Source organism: Homalodisca vitripennis, chromosome 7, assembly GCF_021130785.1.
Source record: "Homalodisca vitripennis isolate AUS2020 chromosome 7, UT_GWSS_2.1, whole genome shotgun sequence".
NCBI classification, from domain to species: domain Eukaryota; kingdom Metazoa; phylum Arthropoda; class Insecta; order Hemiptera; family Cicadellidae; genus Homalodisca; species Homalodisca vitripennis.
In genome coordinates, this window is record NC_060213.1 from 141,829,190 (window position 1) to 141,848,868 (window position 19,679).

Sequence of the window (19,679 nt, forward strand, 5' to 3'; positions counted from 1 at the left end):
AGAATATAAGAATATAAAATAACTTTTTATTGTAATATACTGATAGAAGATTTAGTGCTCCTCACATAAAAAACCCACAACAGAGCTTGGCAGAAATGTTTCCTTCATTTGCAGAGCGAAAACATGTAACAAGCTTCTTGTGTCACTTAAGAGGTAGATTGCTACTGGCAACGTTTGATGTCACAAATGATTCCGCACCTTGGAGACAAACAATCGTCTGTCGTTACCGACCCATTGTTCTCACCTTGCACATTCTCTCCTCTGTGCCTACAGGTTCTGCAGTTGTAATAACATCGCGTTTCATGACACCTGTAAGAGTAACTTTGTATAATTATAAGGTTAACAATGGAATAATACTGAATTTTCTGTATGATTAGGCCTGCTACATACATTTTTAAAACTATATCTTCAAGGGTTGTGATGTGGTGTTATTTTTTTAGAAGGATTCTGTAAAGCAGGCTTGTGGTTTCTTTTATTGTATTTTTTAAGTATGTACGTTTAAAAATCTTTGTCATATTACTACGTATTTTCATCAAAAATATATTATAAATTACGCAATCTAAACGTAGGGTAGTACGCATTAAACTTTTACCCTGAAGAAATACGTAAAAACATAAATATGTTGAAAAATATTGTAATAGTCTATAATATAAAAATTATTAAAATATAAAACATGCTAAAAATATAAAATAGAACATTTTTAAACCCAAGTTACATTGTTTTTAAATTAAAAACTAGAAATATGATTCACTTATTACATGGATAAGTTTGGTGATATTTTTGTTCTCAATCTACATCTTGAGGCCGTAAAGTTAAAAATTTTAATTGGTACTGGGGCATTTTAAGAGTGAAAAATGTATTCAAAAGTTTAGAATAAAACATAGTAAATAAACCTTCTATTGTTTTAGTCTGGTGTTATTAAAAATAAGTTAGCAACATAAAAATCATAAATCTGATAATATAGATTGATGAAAGGCTCCAACAAGAATGCCAATGTCCTTGTGTTCACTTGCAGGAGGTGAAGAGTTGTAGTCCAAACTAGCTAGCGCTGGCGGTCGGCAGACAGATAGACAGACAGACGGCAGGCAGTCAATGACATTAAATGGTTAATGGTGGCCATCACATCCTGGTGCAGATTTCAAGCACAATAGCCTCCTTTTTGGAATTACTGGCTTTTATGCCATCAAAGCAAATATAGAGATCTGGTTGAATCAGATTCGAGAACACTCACGCAAAAGGATTACATGTTTCACAAATTTGGTTAATTGCTTTAACTTACAAATCACAGGTCTGTGTGTGTTATTTGGGCACAAAAATAAATAAATGAGTCTGTTGATGTTGGTGGTAGTTTTGTGGTGAATTTTGTGACGAATAACACTTGAACAACTGGAAATTAATTTAAAGCAAAACTCAAGTAAAAATTTTGTATGTTTATAAAAGTTTTTCAAACATTAACTAAAAAGTTATCCATTGCTCATTGGGCTACCTATACATTGAAAAAAATAGATAAATATAATGAAATTGAAGTGGTTCTGGAATTATTTAGTTATTTTCATTAGCAATAAATCGCACACAATGTAAGAAGAGGTTGTTTGAAATTTTTTTTAATTGGTTGGTATTTTATAAATAGATTAATTCTGAAGTTTAGAAACAAATTCTTTCCACTTAATTGTATGAAAAATAAATTATCTATTACAAAAATCTGTTTATGTATATATTATTTTCATTTTTGAATTTTTATTAGCCGTTTACAATTGTTATACTAAAACTAGTACTAAACAACCTTAATTGTGCATTTATTTGTTGTACTTTGGAATGTTAATTTTTTACTTTTTGTACACATTCTTTGGACGTTATGTATTTCATATGGCCTTCCACTATAAGTTTCTATCATTAGGTAAAGAATACTGATTCCAAGAATTGATGAATTTGAAAAAGGCATGCACAGATCTATGGTGAGGCAAAGACTGGGCTACTTAGTATATGTAAGGCAACTGGTTGTCCACTTCTAGATGTTGACAGACTTTTTGCAGAGAGCCTGGGACCACTTCCTGTTGTGGTGGTAGGGATGAGAGGGGGTGGGAGGGGAGGGGAAGGGATCTACAGACCCAGTAATCAGATTACAGTGAGACAGTTGTGTGTGGTGCACAGGGGTGTGGGGGGGGGGGAAGTGGGACATGTGTGCATGACCCTTGAGAGGCTCTTAGATAGGGTGGAACTCCCACACCACATTTGACTCACATGTGGCCATGGAGTAGTCTGAATGGTCCAGTATACTATTAAGAGTAGGTAATTGGCTGAGATTTAGCAAATCCTTGTCAGGTTGGAAAAATTTAATTTCTCTGTCTGTCTGTCCGCGCGATATTTCGAAAAAAAAACTCACCAGTAGACTTGAAATTGTGTATGAAGTTTCATTTATATATGAGGAACACTGAGTTAGATGATGGTACATGTGATTTTATGGCATTTGGATCAGTATTAGCGAGTCTTTTTACATTGATAAATAAATTTGTAAACAGAATCAATACACCCATAAGAATCAGAATCTCTTTATTTCATAAACGTAAAGTTTGGAAAGTGCGTTACAATGCAATGTTAAATATTTACAGAGTCGTAATTTCTGTAAAAAAATCATCAATAAAGTAAACAAAATTATTAATGAACCAGTCTTTCAGTTTCTTCTTTAAAGTTGTTGGTAGACTATTCTTGAGACTTGTTGGTAGGGCATTGAAAACTTTGCTCCGCCATATAACGGCTTTGGAAGAAGAAAAACACTATTGTTTAAAATAGAATACAAGTATATCAGGATAACTTTAAAATAAAAATGGGAAATAATAAAAAAAAGTAACGTTAGTTAAAGTATTTTATATTGTTTTCTATGGTCTCTACAACAACAATGTTCAAAATTATAGTAATTAGGGAAAGTTTGTTTTATTTTACCATGCATTTATTGTTTTTCAAATTTTAAATATTCTTTCTATATTTAAAATTAGTTTATTGAATAATTTAACCTTTGTGTTGTAGGTCGTTATTATTTTGTATGTCATATTTATGATAACATAGTAAATTCTAACTTTATTTACATTTAAATCTTGAATAGTTTTAAGTCTATATAAAGAAACCTGGGTCAAAAGTCTTTTCTGAATTTCTAAAAGATCTATCTATACATATGATTCTCTTTTAACAATAGGTTTTTAATAATTCTTACGGAAACTTACTACTGAAAAAAAATAACCCCTTGGAAACTGTTTTGCACTACAATATCCACTTATAGTAATTCTGTATAGTAAGAGGGAGTATATAAGGACATACATATGCTAGTGTTGTTTTGCTTTGTATTTTTGAGTATCCTCATTGCCTTTACGATGGGGACATTTCTAAACAAATGTTGTTAAAATTTATTCTTTTATCTATGTAAATTTCCAAAAGTTTAAGGGATTTTTTTTCTATTTCAGCTCTCTTAATCTATCTATTAACTTCGTCCACTTTAACATTAATAGTTGTGTTCTTAACAGAAGTATGGTAGTATGAAAATTTATTTACATTTCATGGTAAGATAGTTTTAAAATTTATAATTATTTCAATAAAATTTCACACTTTTATTTGTGAATAGTGCTTTCTACGAACATACTTATTTTATTTCTCATTAGTATTTTAAACCATATAAAATCTATTTGGAAATGCATATTCTCGTAGTCGCGCGCAAATACACACATACACACCTGACCTGACTGACTTGAATGCTGATTATGGTGCGTGTCTGCTTTCTCCGACAAACAGTGCCAACACCAAGCTCCTTAATTGTATAAGTTGCGTAACAGTTGGTCCGTAACGGGTTTGCATTTCCCAGTATTACTGTTGCATAGGAAACTTGTTACCAGAACAGGCTCAATAATTGTGTATACTCTAGGAAACAAGTATTTAAACTTTACGTAGAAGTGGTTTAGAAGCTGTTAACATGCATTAAGTGTAGAAAACAATTAGTTCGTCAAGGCGTAAAATGAGAATGTTCACCAAACATGTTCATGGTCATGTAGGAGCTTATAGTAAAATAAATGTTCTCTTGTGTAAAATACAATGTTGAATTTCCAAAATATTTATAAGTAGGAATTTTTCACATTTGGATTGGCACACTGATTATTTTACACCTAACATTGCCATTATTTAGACTTTACAGTACGTTCATAATCTATTAACATCAAAACCAAATATCAGACTGACTCATCACGAAATCTCTGAAGGGATTTATGTGGAACTTTGTACACATGTTTGTTTTATCTCTTAAGTGCTCACTAAGAAACTGTTTAGAAAACTGTCTAATTGCAGAAAGCCACAAAAATTGGTAGTATGTAACATCAAAACCAAATATCAGACTGACTCATCACGAAATCTCTGAAGGGATTTATATGGAACTTTGTACACACGTTTGTTTTATCTATTAAGTGCTCACTAAGAAACTGTTTAGAAAACTGTCTAATTGCAGAAAGCCACAAAAATTGGTAGTATGTTTAATGATAATTTTTACCACATTCAGCATTGTTAAAACATTAAAATCACTGTTTGTTAATGATAATTTTTACCACATTCAGCATTGTTAAAACATTAAAATCACTGTTTGTTAATGATAATTTTTACCACATTCAGCATTGTTAAAACATTTCACTGTTTGTTAATGATAATACCACATTCAGCATTGTTAAAACATTAAAATCACTGTTTGTTAATGATAATTTTTACCACATTCAGCATTGTTAAAACATTAAAATCACTGTTAGGATACCACAGGAGTCTGCAACAGGTGTATGGTCTGTTTATAATTATTAATTAATTAAGAAAAACAGAATATGCTCTATAATAAAGTACAAATTCGATTATTATCTAATAGTAGGTAATAACTTTTCAAAATATCAATTTAGAAATCTAATTTATTGTGTAATTCATTTTTAGAGACATACACTAGGCTACGCCATGAAATGTAAGATTGTGTATTTTGTTTGTATTCTTTCAATTACTGGATCGATATAAATAAACATTGTTTCTTAAACTATAAAATATTCCCACGTACAGTGTCATAAATTACAACAAGAGTTGTGATATTGCTCTTAATCAAAAGATAAATCATTGGTTTTGAACGTAGTTGCTCTATGAAGTTATATTCAGGATTGTAAGGTTTATACATTGTTGAATTTGGAAATTGCAATTAAAACTTAAATTAATGCTAGATACTGATTAATAAAACAGTAGATATAAAATGTACAGTCTCAGAGTTGAGTGAAGAAACTGACGTAAGAAGCAGCTAATGCACATGCTTGGATGAGACTACAATTTTCATCTGTTAGTTTAGTCTTTACAAATGCTCTAGCAACATTTATTTTTAGTTTTTCCAGCTGTAATAATTGAGTGGTTACGGACAGTAATTTTTTGAATTCAGCAGTTAGAGAAAGTATATCCAGTTAGTGGAGGAGGAAGAGGAGATAAGATTAAGTGTAGGAGAGCACTTTATAGTCCAGGTTTCATATAATTTTTTGTTTATAACAACCTAAATTAGAATAAATAAAATAGTTGTATTTAATATCTCTGTACGAGAATGCAGTAGGGAGGAGTCACTTTCTGTCCTGTACCTCTCCTCTTACAAGCATTCTTGTTGTTTTCCTCTAATCACAGCAAGAGAGCAATTTTTCTTATTTAAGATAATTATTATTATAGCAAAAAAAGCGTTAAACAAGCGTATCATTCGAGGGGCTGGAAAAATTTTATTTCTGTTTGTCTGTCCGTATGATATCTCGGAAATGAACTGATCTATTATTTGAAATTTTCTATGAAGCTTCATTCCTATCAAGGCAACACTAAGCATGATGATGGTGAATGTCACTCCATGGGATTTGACTGAGTGTCTTTATTTATATACATTTTTACATTGGTCTTATGGTTAACCATGATGGCAATGAGAAAATAGCAGAATAACTGTTTGTAAACAAACTGAGTGTAATCATTTAAGATTATAATATGAAACATTTTTATTCATAGAGCATAAATAAAACAAATCGAGTCCTTACGAGTGGAAAGTCAACGTTAAAATTCTGTGATAAGGTTTGCTTTGTATTATTTGAACATCGCTATGAAACGTAACTTGTGAATATATCATGTGGCAAGGTATCTCGAGAAAGATATCATCTGTAGACTTGAAACTTTTGTATGAAATCTCACTTCTACATATACAAGAATAGGGTCTTGTGTTGGTGCATGCCCAACCATGGAATTTGGCTTAGTGTCGTTGAAGTATGTCATTAAGTAGGCTAACATAATTTTTTTTCCTCTGTCAGGGGGATGTAAACATTTTTTTTCTGTATGATTGTCTGTATCCACAGGACATCTTGAGAAAAAATATAAGTTTAAAATTTTGCATGCAACTTCAGGAAAGCTTGTTGTGCGATAGTGGTGTGGGGTACTCTTTCCTTGTACATATTAAAATTGTTTGTGAAAATAAAACAAATCTGGGTACTCTTTGTTATTTTTCAAACTCTGGCATCATGAATACATCATAACTTTGTTTAGTTTTAACCCCTAATCGTAGTATTATTATGTTGCAGACAATATGACTGATGAAGGAGATGGACTGGTGTGGTTGCAGGAGCTACTGCGGGAACTGGAGCTGGAACAGTTCCTGTCCAGGATACGGGATGATCTCCAGGTAACGTGCCATTGGGTAGCAACCAGATTATACGGAAAAGAAGTCAAAGTTTGATTGGATGTGTATTGAATATCCCTTAGGTCAAAGAATGGTGCTTTTGTAGCTAAATTTTGCTTTTATGTAAGATGTTAAAAAAATGTGTGCAAAAATTTAGGATGTTGTTCAATAGGTGAAAATAAACATAAACGTTCCTCTAACACTATGGTGTATTCACTCTATTTAGTTTTTTCTGTTTATGTTTCTAATTTTAATTCAGAAATAGAAAACCATTAATTTGGTGATGTAATATGGCATTATTGGATGTATTATTTGGGTGTTACTTTCTGCTAAAAAATCAGTTTCAAAATCGCAGCTTTTTAAGTGTTTTAAAGCAAAATTTCAAAAAACTGACAGGAAGAGAAAAGTTGCTAGGACTTAAGATAACTCGTGAAAAGACAAAAATGTTGGTACCTTACTTGTTATGAATGGATGATAAATAAAAGATAAGTTCATAGTTAATAATCTCATTCAATTTGTATAAACATATTTAAATATTGACCATAAGTAAGTATTAAACGCATTTATTTTGTTATTCGTAATCTGTTCATTAAAAATACAGTATCAAATTTTTTGTTTTTATACGTTATATTTTGTGTCTTTGTATTTTTTTCTCTTATTGTATTTTTGAAATTTTGCTTTAAAATATGTAAAAGGCCACCACCATTATGAAACTGTCGGATATGTTATTTTCACTCAGCAGAAAATAACATCCTAATTAGTCATGTAACTATGCAAAATTGAAATGTATCTTAAACTGCTTCTGAATTATGATTTAAAAAAATTAGAATTACCATCAATACATTTAAAAACTTTTTTGTACAATAGGATGATGGTAAACAATGCAAAATAGACCATTAGAGAAGAGAAACCTTTGTTTCACCTATTGAACTACACCCCAAATATTTCCTTACACCTTGTATATTGAGCAATTGCAACATGCTCACTAAGCAACACTTGAGCAATTGTACTAACTATGCCCAATTTCTTGCATAAAAAAATTCAGTACACATCTGATCAAGCTTTGATTTTTTTCTTAGTATTGAAACTATTTTATTACTAAAAATTATCCTTATATCAAGAGCACACGGGCTGTTAACTACTATAATTTAATAATTAATATATAATATAATTAGTAAAAAGTGGTTTTTACTTCTACAAACCATACATACAGTTTTACAAAATGTATTTATAATATTCAAGCTTTTATAAAAGATATGAGAACTGCCACTACTCACAAATTTGTTTTATACAATTAGCACACTTCCCGTAGCATGTGTTGCACTGGTTTGACAACTTAATTATTTATCTACATGTTTTTAGTTTTGTGTGTAGTTATTTATAATGAGGTGTAGATTTGTTTCTCCAAACTACTTTTTTCAATGTGCCTGCTGTTAAAATAAAGTAAAACTAAAATGAAGGTTTTGTAACAAAGTGTGTAAATTTTAAATGTATTATTTTGTTGTAGTTTTTATAAATTATTTGTGTTTATTCTTGTTGGAGATCCTTTTAAAGCATTCAATTCAATACAAAAGAAATCAAATTTTATATAAAGGATTTTTCTAAAAGGAATTTATAACTATGAAAATTTGTATAAATTTATTGAAAAAGTTACAATCCTGGTTTTGGTGTAGTTTTCAAGGAAAACTCGATCAAGTTTTTTTACCTTAAACTGAGGATGTTCTGTATAACCTCATTAGTTATCCTGTAGACATCCCATCGGTAGTCAATTTCTTCCAAAACTTGCACTAGCATTACAGGTGTAACTTGCTCAGCGGTGGCGTAGATTCTTACTATAAATTCCGATAGAGTGGTGTGCAAAAGAGGTACATATACTATATCCTTTATGAAGCCCAAGAAGAAAAAGTTTTAACGGTCTCAGATCTAGGGAATCTGGTCTCAGGACTTGCAATTGGTGCAGCACAATCAATCCAATAACCTGGAAAGCGGTCATTGAGAAAGTTTTAGACGTCAGTCAGATAGTGTGATGGTGTGCTATCTTGCATGTAGAAATATTTCGTTCTCGGTCATCATCATCTGGTCGATTTAACATATCTACACAGAAGTTCTTCTGGGCAATCTTATTAGTGACCTCAATTGCTTGTAAAGTGACTATTGGTTTCAAATGCAAACGTTTTCTCAACACACGCTAAACTACACACATGTATGTGGGACTTGGAGCTCGCTTGATGCATGCTGGGTCGATTCCGTCGGGCTGTTGACAAAACTTTGTCCACTTGCTCAACGACTTTGTCAGATATGCTGGGACAACCTTATGATTTCTTATTCTTTACTGAGCACTCAGTTTCTACAAAACATTAATGCCACTCATAATTTGTAGGCGTACTAGGATCTTTAGTGTACTTGGTATGAAATTTATGCTGAACTGTTGTGGCTGACTTTGATTCTTCAAATCAAAACATAAAGCTAGCACGCCCCGGTCCAGTAAAGGCAACCATCTGTAATGTAACTGCACCAGCGCTTTTTGCAATGTGATTCTACACTAGCAAACTACGCAATCCAAAACTCGGAATGTGTTTTCCTTAAAAACTACACTAAAACCAGCACTGTACCTTTTTTTTGAATAAATTTATATGAATTTTTGTAAGTCCTTTTTAAAATACCCTTGTATTTATCTCTATAAATTAAAAAAGTAAGTTGCTAATTAAAACCCTGCATAGTTAAATTTTACCTTGACTCTTTTCAACAGGTTATTGTATCAAGTGGTTGGCGGTTAAGGGTTAATAAATATCTTAGGGAAGGAAAAGAAAATTGTTAAAATCTTACATTTCAGTACTTCATTTAAGGTTCATTGACAATGAGAGATTTCTTTAATTGTGTAATGTGAAGGTGACGCGGCTGACACACTTCGACTATGTGCTGGTGGAGGACCTGGAGCGAGTCGGGATGGGAGGTCCGGGTGCACGGAGGCTCTTGGATGCCATCAAGAAGAAGCGCGCGGCGCAGCGGCGGCGTAGTCTGCTCACTAAGCTTATACCGGCCAAGAGTGGGACTAGTGGAACTCTAGGCAAGTCCCGCTCAGAACCGACTGCTCCTGCTCTCTCTCTCACCTGCCTTATACAAGAGAAGGACGTCAGGTAGGTGGTTGTTGACAGCAGTGTGAATCTTTTTATTCTCTCATTTTTTGTTATCCAAAGAGTAAATATGTAGTAGATTCAAGTGCTATGAATTTTATTAGTTAAGTTAATAATATACATTTGCCAGTTGTAGGAACTTTATTTATTACTAATAAATAGCTATATCTGGAAATAATAATAAACATGCAGAGTAAGTTTGGTATAACTTCAAAGAAAACACTGCTTCTACCTTATGAAAACATTACTGGTGTTTTTTTTTTAATAAAATATAGGTCTCAAAAAATAAAAAAACCAACTGGATCACTAAAGGATTTAGTTTCTGGAGAAAACTAAACTTTTTCAGAAATTCAGAAAACATCCCACAATGAAAAATTCAAGCGGGTTTTTTAGAAATTACAAGCTAATTTACAGAAAAATGATCCAATCGGCAAACAAACCTGCTTACTTTATGAAAACATTATTGGTGTTTTATATAATATACTAGCGGGCCCGGCGCGCTTTGCTGCGCATTTCAATAATTTTTTGCAAAAGTTGCCCGCGGCTTCGCACGCAATTTCCCGTTGAAAACAGTACACTATATTCACTTATTCTTTTTCTATCACATTCTAAACATTGCTGAGATAATTGATAGTCGTTCCATCGTGAGCCTCTTGGGCGTATTATGAAGGTATGTACCATATTCCTGCCTCTATCTAGCTGTTACCCACGGCTTCGCACGCAAATCTTAAGAACCGAAGTCCTTATATTACTTAGTAAATTTTTTTTTTTTACTATAATAAATTTTAGATTAAATTAGTTATATCTCCGATGCCACGATTGAGCTTGCTTTGTTGTCTCGATCGAGAGAATATGTACACACGGAGTTTTGAGAACCATACTTCTGTCAAAAAAAAACAACTAAGGTTGATTTTATAACATTCTTTATATTTGTAGCCAACGTAAGATAGTAATTATGATATCTGCATTGCTCTTCTGATCAAGCATGAGCATGGTTTATATTAAATAAATATTGCAGTTAAAGGTGAATTTTTACGTCAAATTTGAATTGTATTATCTGGATAGTAAAGTCTATGTTTAACAGTGATTGCAAAAACAGTTTAAACAAAATTTGTCGTTTCTCTTAAGCTTACTCTATGCTTTAAAACTATAAGTGTAATATATGTTTACAAAGAACAGCTGATTAAAAATTTGAAAAGACGTTACCATATGTTTGCTGCAATGCATTTCTTATGGGTATTTCTGTAACCAGTGGGGCGGAATCCTGAATCGGGAAAGGGATGGGCATAGCTTATAAACCTTCTCCGTGGAAAAATACATATACGTACAAATTTTCATCATGATCGGTATGATCGGAATAGTTCACGATTCCATAAAGGACAAACATACAAACATTCATTTTTATATATATAGATATAGGTAGGTTTCCATGTTTGATTACTATTGGGGGTTAATGTATTTATTACACTTGTGCTCATATTATTGGACGGTTTTACAAAATTAAGAATACATAATATTTACTTCTGAAAACTAGGTAAACTCTAAAAGCAATTATATAATTTAAATTGGGCAACACTAATTTTGGAAAGAGACATCTGGAATGTCCTGCCTTTTTTTCTTCAATAAAAACGTTAAACCAAATCCAAATAGTTACACAAGTTTCACAATTTTTAAAGAAAAAAAATGTAGGCCCTTTGGTGCTGGTATAACTTCTCTTACCAATGTTGGATAACATAAAAAACAAATTGTATGTACTCACAGATAGAAATGCCATAAAATAAAATAAATTATTAAATAAACAATGAAGTAGGAAGGTTATTGGTTTAGCATAACCTAATTGACAATTATATGGTTTGCTGGTTGGCATATGATGGCTTCCATTTCTTACGTTCCTGTCAAGGTTTGCTTTATAATACATTCACAGCTGAAAAAAAATTGAAACTCATCAGGGTACAAAAAAGTTTGTTTGTGTAAAAACATACCTTATCATGACATAATTCCAATAACAGCAACAAAAAATGTGGGATTAAATTCTTAGGAGATATGACATCATCGATTGTGTCTCCGATCATCGGAGACGGCAGCACATGGCAATATTATTGTTTACATTTAGACTTTAAACAATACCACCCCTTCCTCACTTTTCCCACCACACCGTCATCCCCTTGGCCTCCTTAATAACATGGGACAGCGCATCGAGCTGTGCAGCATCAAGGTCATTGTCATGGCCGACACTGCTACCACCACACATTTACAATTCACTTGCATCGCTTGGTTCTGGCAAACAAAAGGGCTTGTATTTCACCCTCAGAAACTGTATTTGACCCCGCCATTGCAATACACACGGAGTACACACAATGTAATGTAACACTAAAGAAATGCATTGCACAGTTACTGAAAATGAAGTTGTTTAGCTCCTGACTCAAATATAACAATATTAGGTTACTAACAACATACTATGAAAAGGTTAACATTCTAACTCAAGTGCTGGAGGCAAACTAAGGGTGGTGAATTTACCCAGGAGGACAATATAGGTTTTCGGCGGTTTATGGAACTGCTAAAATCATAGACTGGTAGGCCTCATGGTGTGCTTCCGGGGTGCGCTAAAGGCCCTTGAGGCGTAAGTGCTTGGCAATAGGCCGCCCCATAGAAGAAGAAGAAGGATATATACTGGAATAAGTTTGGCACATCTCCAATCACGGACGGTAGCAGTGAAATTTTTAAGTTCTGTTTGTACCAGGACTAAATTTCTACATTAAGTTTTAATACAGGTTTATTTGTAAAATTTGCATTTATGTGCGTTTAATAGTGTCAGTACTGTAATTATAATTCCATAAGTGCCCCACTGCATATTTGAGTTATTTTACAAAATATATAATTCTGTTGTTAAACATGTCAATAGAACATGTTGTCTTGTTAATATAGTTTTTATATTTTATGTGATTTAAAACAGTTACTAATCAGGTGAACATAAATGCAACTAATCAGTTCAAGTAACTTTCCAAGAAGAAATTCCAGAAATGTATTGGAACTGTTACATGAATGATTAAACAAATTAGTAAGCAAGAGGAGAGTATTTTTAAGGAAAATAAGCTTTATTAAAAACGTTTAGATAAAATTTAAATTGGTTTCATACCGAGCGGTCTGGGATGAATGCCGAGCGACAAGCTGGTCTCATCGTCTGGTACTGGCAGCACTGAATTGATCACCTGTTTGTTTGAGTCTTTTGTCATTGTCAGCTACTACATGGCAAGGTTAGGTTTGTTGTTTGTTTTTGTTTAGTTGTGTGATTGATTGTAATGGTTGTAAAAAACTGTCGGACTCTGTTGTTGCTTTGTTATTACACAGTGATTATGAGTGCAATTCTGATATCAATGTGGTGATGGAAGCACAGAAAATGTAGATATTTCCTACGTTTAAAAAATATTTTCCGGTTCATAATCCTGTTACGATCGGGATAGTGTCGTTCCCAGTGCTACTGTCTCAGTTGGGGGACGGTTAAAACACTGGTTCACTAATACCTTTGTCATTTTGTTTGTTAATTCTTTTGTCTTAATCCTTGAGGCCCTATTCCAGTTAAAGGATCTAATCCTCTTTCCCCAATCTTTCACGAGAGCTTTGCTGTAGGAGAAACCCGGCTCTGGTTCCACCATACAGGACTCTGTACATATTTTGGCAATGATATCTGCTTTTTCATTTTCATGAATGCCCTTTTGGAATATAAAATTAATTATTCTGCTCTTTACAGCCTAGGCAACAAGCTGGGCGATGGATCATTCGGAGTGGTGCGGCGAGGCGAATGGAGTGCTCCTACTGGTCGGCTAGTGTCTGTGGCGGTCAAGGTGCTCAAGGCCGACGCACTAACACAGCCAGGCGTTCTGGAAGATTTCGTCAAGGAGGTGCAGGCCATGCACCAGCTGGATCATCCTCAACTCATCAGGTACGTTCTCGAGGTTCAAGTCCGATAGAGTAACACATCCAGCCATGCTGAAAGACTTCGTCAAGGACGTTGCAGGCCATGCATCAGCTTGATCATCCTCAGCTCATCAGGTACGTTCTCGAGGTTCAAGTCCGATAGAGTAACACATCCAGCCATGCTGAAAGACTTCGTCAAGGACGTTGCAGGCCATGCACCAGCTGGATCATCCTCAACTCATCAGGTACGTTCTCGAGGTTCAAGTCCGATAGAGTAACACATCCAGCCATGCTGAAAGACTTCGTCAAGGAGGTGCAGGCCATGCATCAGCTGGATCATCCTCAGCTCATCAGGTACGTTCTCGAGGTTTAAGTCCGATACAGTAACACATCCAGCCATGCTAAAAGACTTCGTCAAGGACGTTGCAGGCCATGCATCAGCTTGATCATCCTCAGCTCATCAGGTACGTTCTCGAGGTTTAAGTCCGATACAGTAACACATCCAGCCATGCTGAAAGACTTCGTCAAGGAGGTGCAGGCCATGCACCAGCTGGATCATCCTCAACTCATCAGGTACGTTCTCGAGGTTCAAGTCCGATAGAGTAGCACATCCAGCCATGCTGAAAGACTTCGTCAAGGAGGTGCAGGCCATGCACCAGCTGGATCATCCTCAACTCATCAGGTACGTTCTCGAGGTTCAAGTCCGATAGAGTAGCACATCCAGCCATGCTGAAAGACTTCGTCAAGGGCGTTGCAGGCCATGTATCTGCTGGATAATCCTCAGCTTATCAGGTACATACTTAAGGCTCAAGCCACAACCTATATACAAGTGGCTTCATTTACAACTATCATAAAAAGCTGTTTGGAATATAAGTACAAAAAAATAAGTGTTAAGAGGTTTAATATTAATTACTGATTGTATTCTTTGTATAAGAGTAAAAAATATAATGTTTTATTTTGAGGAATAACCTGCATGCTCGGAGAATAGACTGGGATTTTCCAAAACTTCAGCACTTCCATAAGATAGGGATCCATAAAACTAAATATCCTTCCTGTATATCATAAGCTATTGAGAGATCTATGAAAGCAACTTAAGTAATGAGTTTCATAATGTGGCCTACTTTAAAAGTGTTAAATGTTAATTTAGTCAGAGCAATTTTGAAAAGGTTTTCATAATCCCTTTTTTTTTTTTTTTTTTTTTTTTTTTTTTGAGGATAGCTCATGGTTTAGACAAATACTAACATAAATAGTACTCAATAGTAAAAATAAAGTACCAATGAAATGGTTTATATTATAGACAGGTCGATTACGATACTCAATACCAGATTTCCTCAATCTTGATACAACTCGGTATCAAGGATTCTTGTTACGACAGTTTTTTGTTTGATTCCAATACCAATATTTTCAAATTGTTTTATTACAAAAAAATCATAAACAAATTTAAAGATTTGGAATGTCATGGTTTTAAGAATATCACAACTGTGTCATAGCATAATCTTGAATCCACAAAATCTTCAAGTAAGTGCAATGGAACTGGTCTATTGACAGAGGACAGCTGATTGGCAGTTATTACAGATTGCTAAAACATGTTTTTTGTTTTTGTACCTTTTGCCTTAAAACTCGTTTATAGATAAATAATTTTACAAATTGTATTTTATATGTTGATAAAAAGCTTTTATTATTGTACTCTTTCTTATGTAATAGTACTTTTGTTACGACCTTTTAAAAAGCTCTCAAACAATATGTTGAAGCAGTTCTTAACACTTCATTAGTGCAAACACAGATTGCAAACAGCTGTTGTGTACAAACAGGTGTTAAGCTAACGTCAGCTTTGATTATCCAGTACTAGTAGCATTAGTAAAGATTTGTTAGGAGTTTTATTATGCATGTAGTTTTTGGATCACCTTCTATAATGCAATCACAACTGTCATGTTATACACCATAATACAAGTTGTGGAATTTAATTTCACCTCCTGTGGTATGGATGTCATAGTGTGAGTAATTACTATTTCATTGTTGTTGAACTCAAGAATTATTATTTTTTTGTAATACCATACTAACAATTACAAAGGCAAGTATTCAATTCAATTCGTTTATTGCCGTTAAATAACATTTAAGTTACAATAGGCTTTGTCACATAAGTCAATTAAATGGTTGCACAATGACATAAATGAAATAGTAAACATTTTACTTTAGTGTCAGTTTGATGTTGTATGATAATTTGTTGTGTATCAAATTTGTTTTAATCTAAATATAACAAAACAAAATATGACAATGATAAAATATATCAATTAACAAACATAGCAATTAATAAAATTAACAATCAACAAATATGAAAAATAATAAAAAATAACAAAATATAAGTATTATTTATGATATACAAATATTGCACCTAAAATATTATGTCATCTAATGAAACATTGTAGAATTCGTCTAAAGTATAAAATGCTTTTTTTTTTAAACCATTTCTTAAGAACTAATTTAAAACCATTTACAGACAAAGACTACATTTAAAGGTAATTTGTTAAAAAGCTTTATGCCAGTACGAATGTAACTTCTTTTCGTCTTACTTAGAGTATAAATTGTTCATCAATAAAATTTTTATTTCTGGTGTTGTATATATGTTTACTACTTCTTAAATTAAATTCTACATAATGGTCTTTAACATACATAATTGGCTGAAACGTTAAAATACTGAAATCAATAAAATGATTCTATGTCCCTAATTCCATCCCCTAAGTACTCCTTTGTGTGTAAAATTTAATTTCAAAGTCTAAAAGATGTTTATTTTTATAAGAAAATTTTTTTGGATGGTATTGAATACATACATTATATTCAATATTTTGAAGGGTATTTTTGGACGCATTCTATGTTGGACGCTGATGTGTACAAAGTTTGTCCGACAAAAATTACAAGCGTTACTCTGTGGCAACCCCCCCCTTCATTTCTCTTCAAAGCACTCTCTCCAAAAGCCACTACCACCATACAATGCCCCACTCATTTCCGGAAACATGCCTGAAGCTTTTTTTGTACTTGTAGTAAACGGGTGCACATTTTCCAATATTAATTTAATATTAGAAAAATTAATATTCTAAATCCACACAATTTTTCCCTTTTAGAGGAATTTTTTAATTTTGGAAGAGGCAGGATATAGCATATAGCTATTGTCAGGATGGTAATGAGATTGTAAATCTGAGTCGCAGTGTAGGTTCCAGTAACGATCTGCCTTCAGTTCACATCCTGCTACTGTGATTATTATAAACCATTGATTGGTTTAGTGAATTTATTAATTTCCAATAATCCTGAAGAGTACAGTTGGTTAGTTGGGGAGCCTATTAATCTTATATCATATTATAGAATTACAGTTGTGAAGTGTGTATATTTAATTGTTCACAGACTGTACGGTGTGGTGCTGACACAGCCCATGATGATGGTGACCGAGTTGGCCAACCTGGGCTCTCTGATAGAGTACCTACGTAAGCAATGTGGTCACATGCCTATCACCACACTCTGGGACTACGCAGTGCAGGTGGCCACAGGTATGATGTACCTGGAGTCCAAGAGGTACATACATCGAGACCTCGCCTGTCGCAATGTCCTACTGGCCTCTGTCGATAAGGTGAGTGTCAATTTATTGTTACCTTATCAGGTACCATGTATTACTAAAAAATGTTTCACTATAAAAGTATTAACCCTTTGGAGACCAACTTCTAATATATCGGAAGTTGATAATAGTAGGGAATACGGCAAACTTCCAATATATTGGGAGTTTTATAACAAACTTTTTCATTTATTAAATGACATATTTAAATAGAATTTTCACGATAAAAAATCTAAATCAATAACCAAAGTGACGAAATACAATGGTTTTGTAAATAGTATTTGACTTTTCAATTGTTTATTCTATGTCTTTGTTTTGTTCTTTACTTATCACTCTTGGTAGGTTTTTATAGAACTTATGTCCCGTAAAATCAGTTTTCTTTTTGAAAAATTCAAGATTATGTTGTGGGAACATTTCTGTTATGCCTTGTGTTGTATTGATGACTATTAACTAGAATTTAATAAATTCTAGTTAATTGAGTGAATTGAGTGTTTTGCTTAAAGAACTGTTTCATAAATATGTATAAACTGTATACCGTTAAAATTCCATTTTCTGTAAATAATTTCTTAATGGAGTCAGTCTTTTTAAGACTAAGGATAACCGTAGAGCTCTCATTTGTTGGACTAGTAACTTATCCAGATTCTCTTTTTGTTGTTGCGTCGTATATCCTTGCTCCATATGATAAGTGTGAATGCACTACAGAAAAATATATGTATTTATTAAAGTTTGTAAACTACAAACCCTTGACAATTGTCTTAGTGCATAAATACCAGAAGACATTTTATTAATAATATGGTCAACATGTCGATTTTAGGAAAGGTTTTCATCAATTAAAAATCCTAAAAATTTTGTGTATTCAACTCGGCTTACTTCCTCTTTGTTTACATTGATGCCAATATTAATTTTAGTTGTGGTTTGTCTTGTAGAAAAAGAAATAAAATTGGATTTGGTGGAATTTTAAAGTAATTTTTTGCCATCTAAATATTGTTTTACCAAATTTATGCTGATGTGAGAAGATATTTGCTGGTAGTCTTCTTCTGAACTACCAGATACTGTAATATTAGTATCATCCGCAAACTGACAAATTAACAATTTTGAGGGACTATTTTGGGCATTCCATTCATGTAACACAAAAACAATATATCCCAAAATTGACCCAAAATTGACCCTTGTGGTACTCCATACTTTATGGTTTGTATTACAGATTTGAATATCCTAATGTAACAATATTTACTTGATTCTAATTGTGGAGATGTGTGCTCTACTTCAACATATTGCTTTCGCTCTGTTAAATATGATCTGAATCATGACAGTTCTTTATTTTGAATTCCTAAATTATTAAGAGACAATATTAATTCTGGATGATGCACGCTATCAAAAGCTCTGTAATACATGCAATGTCTGCTTCCTCTATGATCAGACTACGTGCCAGTCACTGCTTCTCGGAAGGCCAGTATTTTTAGACGAATTTTCCTTATTGGGACCAAAATAAATTATAGTATTCAAAAGAACAGAACTTTACACGCCATTACGATGAACGGTTATTGTATTCTGCCTCCCAAAAGGATGCGGTGTCGGCGAGTATTGAGTTGAATGTATTGCCACCGTCATTCCTGATTTCCACATGTATTTTGCCAATAAAAAACTTTCATCTTCAGTTCGAGATAAGTCCAGAGAAGATAATTATTCAAGATTACAATTAAAAAACCGACATCACACGACATACAACATATTTTTTAACATTTTTATACATTTATAGGATTTTAGATTGTAGTAACCAATTTGAAAACAGTTAATATTTTTATCTAGAAATTATTTCCTATAAGTTCTTACATATTTAATTCATATAAAATTGAACACCCTAGAAATGATGTACAACATATCTATATTGAAACAAAAGAAAATATGCTAGTGCAGTGTGTGTGTCTCTGTCCCCTGATAAGCATGATGTGTCATCGGCTTTGACGTAAACCTACTGCATATAATATGATAAGAAATAATTTCAGTAATTTCTTACTTTCCGCTAATTTTACAGTTAAACTTAAGTATTCAGTAAACATTGACATATTTGTTAAGACCATAATCACAGCAATATTGTGCAAAAGTTTTGTTATTTTCTAAAATTTTTAAATCTTGTAAGCTTTTAGAAGAAAAGTTTGAAAAACATTCTTTTCTAACAGAAATAATTGTAAATTATTACCCCACATACGTGTGTATGTTTTTTATTTTTTATTGTATAATACATGAAATTTGTGAACTGTTTTGAGACAAAAACTATAATTTTCATGATTGTTCCAATTTTAAGCTTCCAAAACAAGAAAATAGAAACAGACTTTTTATT

The 19,679-nt window shown here is 33.0% G+C and overlaps 1 protein-coding gene across 1 annotated transcript in view; it reads left to right on the forward strand.

Annotated features, from left to right (window-relative positions):
• Positions 1–19,679, forward strand: part of LOC124366905 (activated Cdc42 kinase Ack) — a 90,211-nt gene that overhangs the window by 37,108 nt on the left and 33,424 nt on the right. The window contains 4 exon segments of the mRNA XM_046823504.1: positions 6,591–6,691; positions 9,578–9,825; positions 13,571–13,762; positions 17,134–17,356. Of these exon segments, the coding sequence (XP_046679460.1) occupies positions 6,596–6,691; positions 9,578–9,825; positions 13,571–13,762; positions 17,134–17,356 (759 nt within the window). The 5' untranslated portion in view covers positions 6,591–6,595.